The sequence below is a fragment of the Cnephaeus nilssonii genome (assembly GCF_951640355.1).
Source record: "Cnephaeus nilssonii genome assembly, chromosome: 20".
Lineage (NCBI taxonomy): Eukaryota > Metazoa > Chordata > Mammalia > Chiroptera > Vespertilionidae > Cnephaeus > Cnephaeus nilssonii.
In genome coordinates this window covers 8,176,070-8,185,749 of record NC_137091.1, presented here as the reverse complement: position 1 = coordinate 8,185,749, position 9,680 = coordinate 8,176,070, and the positions used below count along the sequence as shown (strand labels likewise).

Here is a 9,680-nt window from a genome sequence, read left to right as displayed (position 1 = left end):
CCGAACCCGCGCACCTCATCTGGGGACCGGGCAAGAAGGGGGGCAGGGCCGCCGCTCCTCCCCGCCCCCTCCTCCTTTGGCCTCTGGAGCGATTTGTCAAACTTCCCATTCCGCCGGCAGCGCGGTCCTCCCTCCCCACCCCCCTGTGCTCCTCCCTCCCGAGCCTCCCGCGCCCGCCCTCCTCCTTCCCTCCGCACGTTCGGGATCGCGGTGGAGCGCAGAGAGGGGGGGACACTGAGAGCCTGGGCGCAGCAGCATCCTGCGGGCGGCCGCTCTCTGGGGGGGAGGCTGAGAGCCAGCCCGCCTGGCCCCCCCGCGGGCCCGCCGCCCCTCCCTCCTGCTCCTCAGCCCGGCAGCGGCGGTGCGGCGGCGGTGGCAGTCGCCGGAGGAGCATCATGCCGAGGAGGAAGCAGCAGGCGCCCCGGCGCGCAGCAGGTACGAGCCGCTTCCTCTCCTCCTCTCCTCCTCCTCTTCCTCTGCTCCCCGGGTCTCCAGCCAGTGGCGACCCTGCTCGGCTGGCCCCGCTCCCGCCCGCTGCCTCTGCCCGCGCAGAGTGACTCGGGGCACAGGCTCCTCGCTGCTCCCTCTCTGTGTGCTGTGCCCACCTCCTGGACCCGGCGCCCTCCGGACACCCGCCGCGCTCTGCTCTCGCCCTGCTGGCACCCACTTAGGTCATCCGCGCCTGGAGCCGGTGGCTCCTGACTCCTCAGCTCTCTGGCTGCAGAGGGGATGGGAAGGAGCCTCTACTGTGTCTGTCTGTGGGGGGCAGGCGGGGTCACTGAGTTCCCTGGGACACCTCTCCTGTCCTCCTGCCGCTGGAGGGCTGGGGACTGCCAGGTCACCTTACTGCCAACCCGATTGAGTCTTCATTATTGGGCCCAAACGGGCACAGCGGTGGAAATCAGAGCGCACAGAGTCTGGGTATTGTCAGATGACTGTCAAGTCAGTGTTAGGTGCTGGCGTGCATTTACCCCTTGGGTTTCCCCTCAAGCCCATGCTTCCTAACACTCCTCTCCCACCCTCACCGCCTCCTAGCACTTAGTTCTGGGATGTGTCTGAGTACTTTTTTTCCTTTCCTTTCTTTCTTTTCTTTTCTTTTTTTTTTTGCCAGGAGTGTCAACTCCTGTTAAGACTAAGCTTTTTATCTTTTCTAGAAAAAGCATCATTGAAAATCAAACCAAACCCACACACATAACATTATTTTGCAATAATGTCAGTTGGGGGCATGTTGCTTGGAAGAAGGGGTACTGGCCCCTTGCCACCCTTGATTTGATGACTGATTGATCGCCTGTCATGCTGCTGCCTTTGATCTATTCATTCCCAATAAACATCAATAAATCACTGGCAATGGTGAGGCCAAGCTGTGTGACGTCACTGGGGCCCTGTCAGTGCAACTTTGGGATTTGGGACCCACTGCTGAGAGGACCACATATGGATGGGATGCATTTTGATGAGTAACACTCAGATGTGCTGAGGTTCAGAGGCTGCCGGACGGGAGGCTAAGTGGAGGTTTCTTTCTTTCGTTTTCTCTTCTTTTCCTTTGGTGAGAGAAGGGAGGGCAGAGAGAAGGGCCGAGACATTTCCTGGTGCCTTCGTAGATGAAGGTGTTGTGCCTGTAGGAATGGTGGGTTATGCTCGTGGCCCGGTCCTTCCTGCCGGCCGGCTGCCCGTGGAGCTCACAAGCTGGCTGCTCTCTGAGCTCCTTACAGAGGGGCGGCAGGGTGGGTGGGTGGTGGGGATGGTAGTCTTTCTTCTCCCAGAAATGTGCTTTCCTGTTAGTGTCTTAAGAAAACCGTAGGATAAAATAGGTTTGGTTCGGGGGGCGGGGGGGGGGGGGGGTAACTCAGGTTTTGTTCTCTGTGCCCAGTGTTGCCCAAATTTAGAAAGTTTGAACACCCAGTCGCGGTGTCGGGAGGGTGCTGCCTCTCCGGTCATCTCCTCGCGATGCTCCTTGACCACACCACCTTCTCCGTGGAATCCCACGCTCAAGACAGAGCTTGTCTGCCCAAAATAGCCTCTCAAAGTTTGGAGGATTCCTTCACAGAGTTCGGCAGGAGGAGTGTCTTGGGCTTCTTCCAGTCTCTGGAATTTTTTCTTTTCTCTTTGGATGCACATTTTAAGGTATCTGTGTGCCTCAGTCAAATGAGCCATATGTGATCCCAACTTACATTTGGTTTAGAACTCTCTCTTGGTTGGTTCATCTTTCTCTCCCACCTTGCCAATCTGACACTCTTATCTGATAACTTTCTGCTAAAAATATTACACAAGAAAGAAATGTACATTTTTAAAGCAACCTGCTCACTAATTTTTTTGCGCCTTTTAAAAAGCCAGGCAGGACTCTCAGGTTACTTAAGAAACACTCATTATGTAAAAACTTGACTGCACGACTAATAGGAGATGGAAGAATGGTTTTGCTCTATCAAAATGACCCATCAAAACGACTTTGTTTCATATTTGATTTAATTGTCTCTCTCCTGACAGGCACATTCATCAATAGCTTAATGGTCAATCAGAAGTTGGCAGCGTGAGTGCTTTCTTTCTTTCCCATACCCTGGTTTTGGATTTACGTTATCAGAATGCCTCTGCCTAATGGACGTGTGGAGGAGGGGTGGGGATGTCTGAAGGGTGACTTATTTAAGAAGAGAGGAGGGGAACAAAACCTCCACATTTAGGCCGGCGATAAGTATGCACAGGCCAATAAGTGAGCTGTGAGAGTTTTGGGGGTTTTGTTTGTTTGTTTGTTTAAATGGACAAGAAACTTCCCATTTTTTCCTCCTGTTTTAGTTCTCACAGCTGCAAGTTATAAGGTTCATGCCTGCTTTTGTGGCGTCCCGGGAGTGACGACACATTGATTGCTTTGTACGGATAGAGAGAGAGAGAGAGAGAGTAGGAAAAAGGAAGAGGTCTGCTGATTGGTAACTGAAAATCCAGTCCCCAGCAACCTTGAGGATCCTCGAGAATTTCCCCTCCAAAGTGAAAGGTCCGCTCAGCCATAAAAAAAGAAAAGTTGTTTTGCCAGCTTCATTAGTGTTCACCTAATTAGCTGTAAACCTGATGGATTTCTGACAGCTTTAATGATTGGAGATGACAGGCCCGACGCAGTGTCATCCAGCAGAATTAGGTTTGCAGCTAGTTTGATGTAATCAGGTTGATATTACACAGTCCTGGCTGCCTTTAGTTGTGCATTAACTCAATTTTCTGCTGCAGGTGACAAATGGGCTTTGGTACCTGGATAATCATGTCACAGGAATTAGGGCCCTTTTAATGGTCTGGGGTAGAATAACAACCACAAAGGCCTGAGAGCCGGGCAGAGCGTGAAGGCACGGCGCACAGGTGCGGGGCTTTCTCTCTGGGCCAAATGGAGCCCTCCTCGCTGCAAAGCGGAAGCAGGCTCCAGGAATCCCTGAAAAGACAGATTTCTGCACTTTAGAATTTTTTTCTTGATAGAAATTATGCATGGCTCAGTGTCTCTTCTCAAAGGGAGAGAGATTTCTTCACCTGCTGGAGAGAAACCCGGCAGGAGCAGCCTTTCTCCGGGTGTGCAGTTGCAAAGAGCCGCGCTCTTGTGCTGGACAGAGGACTCAGAAGAATGGGCGAGGGGGGCCTGTCCTTCGGGCAGACATTATTCCTCGCTCAAGTCTCACTCTCTCCTGATGTTTGCTTTTAAACATGTTGTTGTTGTTGTTTAAATATCAGGAAAACATTTAGAGCAACACTTTATTAGCAGATAACATTTGATCCGTTCATATTCATTTTCTGGAGAAAATGTAAAATCATAAAAAACCATTATTTAAACTTTCAAAAAAATCCTCAGTGAACAACAACTTGCCACTGACCTTGGGCGTCTTATTTGTTGGGAGAGAAGAGTCTTCCTCAGGGCTCCCAGGTGGTCATATTCCCTGGGTGAGCCTTAAGCATCTTGACGTTTAGAACAGTGTTGGACCCTCAGAGCCTGCTGGGACGCGGGACGGCTGTGGTGGCAGGCCCAGGGCTCACGCCGCCAGCAGGCAGGGCATGCGGTGCCAGCGCCACCATCCTCGCCTTCCTACGTCTTGTCCACGTACCTGCCGGGCAGCTCTGAGAACAGCATTTCTCTTCTCTCCTGGCGGCTCCGGAGCATCGGGGCACTGTGGTTCGGCCTTGGGAACGCACTGCCTGCAAACCGGCCACATGTTTCTCTGTGGACAGGTGTTGTACCCTGTGGCAAGGCGACAGAATGACTGCTCTGGGTGCTCTGTGATCCCCTTCCTACGCAGTGGGAGGGGCAGCACAGATTTTAAAAAGGAAAAATCAAGAAGTTGAAGGAGAAAACAAAGAGGGCAGGAGGCAAGGATATTCCCTGGACATCACACAAGGGAGAGAATCTTCCAGAATCGGCTGCTGGGCCCCCATTATCCTGACAACTGTCAGTTAGGGCTTCAGTGCTCTCCAGGGCCACACTTGATTGCGAGCGGTTGATGTTGTCATTTTGTTCTCAGTTTTGCCTTGAGCGCGCTCATAAACGGCAGCGAGACAGTCAATAACTGATGTATCAGCAGTTACTCCCGAAATTGCCTCACAAGTCTGCATTTTTCCTCTTTTTACTAAAGATGGTTTTGCAAAGTGATGAGAATGAGAGGTGACTGCTCAGGGACAGGAAACCCAGGTGAGACCCCAGAACAAAACCCGTCCTCCCATCCTTCCCTTCGGGGTCCGGGAGGAGAAGGACCGCTCCCTGCGGCAGAGTGCCGGCCCCTTGTGGCGTGCTTTCCCTGCCACGCGTGTCTGTGTCGTGGGGAAGCCAGGGCTTCAGACGCAGGCGGGAGCAGGGGGAGGACGGGAGTCCCTGCCCTGGTGCACAACAGCCATGTTTAATCCAGCACCGGGAGCAGGTCAAGTCCTTGCGCGCAGTCTGGGCGGCTCTCCTGCCAGCCCATTTTTATTCCTGCCTGTCACTGGACAAACTGTAAAAATAGCTTTGGTCTTGCAGTTAAAAAGAAAGTAGGGTGTGTGTCTCCCCATCTGTGTTAGTGTAGTTAACAGCCGGGCTTTCCTTAAGCCATTTTGTAACACTCGGTAGCATCACCCCTCAGCCATGGAGGCAAACAGCACGGCACAGGACAAGGTGTCACTTCCCCACACTCGCTTAGGTGTGCGTGCGCATGTGTGTGCACACGTGTGTGTGTGTGCGTGCACCTGTGTGTGCGTGTGTGCGTGAATGTGTGAGTGTGTGTGTGTTACTTACCCTCCAAATGGTGGTTTCTGTGTCTGAAGTTAGAAACGCAAGGTGAATACAATATATTGTATTTGGTAACAATGATGTGGACTAGTACATCCAGACAGATAATGTGCAGTTGTAATTAGACTCAATAGACAGGCAGTCATTTTTAAATTCTTTGACACATGCATAAAATAGTCATATAATAAGATAAGATGACAATTTTATGTTAGGTTGATAAAGTGTCCCGATACATGCATTTAAATGTCTGTAAGCCTTTAAAAAAATCCAGACAGATTAATTCTAGTTTCCAGTATTTGCAGTTAGTCATTAAATTAATTTTTAAATCCTACTAAACAATGGCTATGAATGTTTTCTTTCCCCCTCATTGAATTTTTACCTGAATTGTGAGGAATGGATATATAGACTTGGTAGCTTTCTCTAATTGTTTTAAACATTTGTAAACATTTATGTTAAACACGTACACATTCAGGTTACTGTTTGTGACTAGAATAATGCTGTGCATTCTTAGACGTGATAGACCATCTCTACTTGTGACCAGTGGCCTGTCATGCTCCAGGTTAGGAGTCTTGACGAGGAAGATTGCGTAGTGTCCTTGACCAAATACTGAATATTTTATAAACCCCATTTTAAAAAGAAGACATTTCGAGCACATACACTTGATTTGATCAGCGCTTAGATTCTTTGGTTTAAGTACTTTCAATTCTGTAGATTATTTTAGTATTTCAACAAGAGCAGCCACAAGATGTATTGAGGGGGAGAAAAAGCATTTCTCTAAAGGTCGCGTTACCTGGGCTCTTGGACCATGTTCTTACCTGATTTTCTCAGATGTGCAAAGGGAATGCTCTTAAAGAATATTTTAAATTTGTTTGGGCTTAATGGTAAATTATTAATTCATACTGTCAGGACACATGTTATTAATTATGACTGTGTTTTCTTCATCCAGAACAGCTGTTGGGGAAACAGGGTAAGTTCAGACTGTCTTCGAGGGGGAGGCACCAAAGCAAGGCGCTTACCAGCTTCTTGTCATCGTAGCCCTGGCCCCTGGCTTTGGGAATAAAGGGCTGCAGGGGGCAGAGTGAAGGGGCGAGAGGAACTGTTAATTCTAGACCGAGATGGGCACTGGCAAATGCTACCTAAGGTTCCTTATTAAAAGGCAGGCCTCCCTCCCGTGCCCTGTGGCCCAGCTGGGACTCTGAGGTGGAGCCTGCTTCATCCACGCCCGGCTTTGGATGGGCTTCTCTCCGTCCCACAGACGGCGGCGCGTTTTCTCCCCGTCGGGGCAGGCCAGAGGCCATGCTCTCCAGTTGCTGGTAGTGGAAAGCAAACTACTCTGAATGCTTGTTTGTTCCCCAAATCGGAACATCCTTAATGGAGAGCAAAGGGTTGTTTGGTAATATATGTGAAGTGACTCAAATTCATTTACTTTTGATTTTCCATCCCCATCATTAAATCTAGTCCTATGTGTTCAGTTGCCTCTGAGTTCTTTGAGAAATGCATGTTGCATAAAATAGGCAATTTTTAATGAACAATTTAATGTAAATGGGTTTTGAATTTAAATTAATATTAATGAAGTCTTGAGTGAATTTATTTTGCATACGTAAAGACTTGTAAGTCTTTCACCCATGTGCTTTCTCCTTTATGTAGTAACAGTGGCTGTGTGGATTATCCAGCCCCTTTTAAAGATGTACACTTAAAAATTAAATTGATTTTATATGTCCAACAGTGCCAACATATTATTAGGCAAAAGTGTTACTTCATTTAAAGAAAATACACCTCATTCCCTGCTAACCCCTCAGGTTCCATTCCCTGTTCTTCCTGCAAGCTGCTGCTGGCTTGGCATTGCTGCTGGGAACACACAGACCAACAATGGCTTGCAATCAGGATGCTTTCTCTCTTTGGCTTACCTCTGATGCATTATGTATCCTGGGATGATGGGAAGTTCTGTAATTAATTCTGTTAGATGTAATTGCTATAATCACTTTGATGTTACACATAATAAAGGTAATATGGTAAGCATGTAAGAAATATAAACACCTTATTGTAGCACTACTGCTACATCCTCTCGTCAAGCCTGGTTCAGAGACAAGTGTTCTTCACTAGTTCTGGTCACAGGTGACAATTCACTGGAGCCCTGTTCATTGATATTCCAAAGGAGAGTCATTCATTCGGAAGGATGGGCCTTGACTTAGAGGGATCTCCAAGCTGGCTGCCTAGGAATCTTAATGACCTTTTCCTTAAGGATGTGGCTCATTAGGAAAAGGGTTGCCCATTATCTTCTGTAGAGGGGAGAGGTAAACACTTCAGAAATGGGCATGAGGTAGAGTGTGGTACAGGAGGGGAGGTTGCAGGCCCTGGTGTGGATTATGGAAGAGGGGTGTGTGTGTGTGTGTGTGTGTGTGTGTGTGTGTGTGTGTGTGAGACAGAGCACACCAGCATGTGCTTCTGGGGAAGCAGAGAAAGCCACCCTTCTGTAGCAGTGCAGTATGGGAAATGAGCACCGAATATAAGCTTTGTGGCCGTCATTACTCTACACCTTCCGCGGGGGAGCCTGTTGCACGAGGTGTCAGGGAGTTGGCTGGTGTTGCTTGTTAGAAACCTGAGTGATATTTGAGACTACTCCCCCCCCCCCCCCCCCCCCGCCCTCCCAGGATCCTCCTGCAGGCCCGATCCAGGCCACCCTGGGCCATGAGAGGAGTTGGCCTGAGACCCCAGTCACACAGTCCTTGTGGAATGTTTCTAAACATGTGTGAACGGTCCTTTGCCAGTGCAGCCTACAGAACGTGGAGGGTTTTGGGGAGAGGAAACGTGTCCTTTAGCTTCTCCCCAGATAGCGTGGAGTCAGGGGAGCATGGGCATCTGTGAGATGCCCGTGTCAGCTGTGCCCTGACCCTCGTGCGACAAAGGTCATGAGGTCCCATGACCCAGAACTGGCCTGATAGCTTGGATGTGAATTCTGCACATTTTTATTTTATTTTATTTTATTTTATTTTATTTTAATTGAATTTAATTTTTCAGTGTATTTTAAATGACAAAGTATATAAATCACACACACACAGAAATAAGTTAGGAGAAAATAGATGCATGAGAAGGGGTTGCCACGGGCTCTTTGGAGGAAGAGAAGGTGTTTGAAGATGGTGATGAAGTGGACAGTGACCGTGGCGACTCCCAGGCTCTTGGAATGGGCTCTGGCCATGGCTTCCGTGGAGCAGACCCCCAGGGGCAGAGCAGGCCCGGAGGACAGGGCATGCTGCAAGGGCCCGGCAGGCCTGCCTCCTGGATGCTGGGCCTGGGCTCCTTGCCTGCCAGGTGAGCAAGGCCAACCCCAGGGTTCCTGTCGGGCCCTGGGCCTGGGCTGCAGCAGGCAGCCACCAGCTGTCCTGGATGTCTCCCTGGCGGGTTTTGATGGCGAGGATGATAAAAGGTCTGAGAACTCCATAGGCCCCTGTAATCAGGGCCAGCGCTGACATCCTTCTCAAGTTTGACAGCTTCTTCCTTTTCTCTCCTCACCGCCAAGCCTTTCTCAGCTGAAGGTCCCCGCCCTCCTCTCCCCTCCCTCCCTGCGGCCGCCCACCCCTTCCCTCCCTCTCCTTTCTGAGTGTCTCTCTTGTTTCATGTTCTTGATCAGCCTCAGATGCTGGGAATTATTTTTTTTCGGGCGGGAGGGGGAGTGTTGCTTTAGGTTTGTGGGTTGGGCAGGTGTGAGAGGAAGTCTGTAGTCTTTTTTTTTTTTTTTTGTACTGTAGGCCTGTTGCTAATTAATGTTCCTGCATAAGATTCTGTCGGAGTTGAGTAATGTTTTTGATCTTTATGCCTGATAACTGCATACTTAATGAGATTTCAAAGCTGTGAGTGCAGCTCCCTACAATTATTGACAGATGCCTTTTCTTTGCCATTGGGTTCAGCTCCATAAATCCTCCCGCCATAATGAGGTTCAGCGGTGCCACCCTGGCAGTGAGCTAATGAAAGGGGGAGGGGAGCCGCTCGTGGCTGTCTGACACATTTTTTCCTTTAAAATTTACTATGCAGATGTCAAGCTGCGGGATGATTACTTCAAACATGCTAATTTTTATCTTGCTTTTGTGTCAGCCCTTTGCCATTAAAAAATAAATAAATAAAAGGACTAACCTTACTCCACTTAATTTTTTCCCCCAAGTCCCGTTTTTAATAACCCGTGGTGTGTGATTGCTGGAGACTCTGACACCGCGTGGCCTTTTGCAGGTACCCAGTGGCAGAACCTTTTTTCCCCGTTGCCGAGGGAAGGGCAGGGAGGATAAAGTGTGGTTTCCCCAGGCCTCCCATCAGCCTGCCCTAAGTATGCACTTGAAACGGCGCAGAATTCATTTCAGAGTTGTGAGCAGATCCTGGTGGGGAAGAGCTGCACCGTGCCAAACAGTCGATTTCCTTTTCAGCGGAGTCATACATCACTGACCCACCCTTCCCTCCTGACAGAATGACATAT

The 9,680-nt window shown here is 49.5% G+C and overlaps 1 protein-coding gene across 1 annotated transcript in view; it reads left to right on the top strand.

Annotated features, from left to right (window-relative positions):
- Positions 1-377: 377 nt before the first annotated feature.
- The window catches only part of TSHZ3 (teashirt zinc finger homeobox 3), a 57,397-nt gene continuing 48,094 nt past the window's right edge, over positions 378-9,680 (top strand). The window contains exon 1 of the mRNA XM_079799348.1: positions 378-435. Coding sequence (XP_079655474.1) covers positions 396-435 — 40 coding nt within the window. The 5' untranslated portion in view covers positions 378-395. The remainder of the gene's footprint in view (positions 436-9,680) is intronic.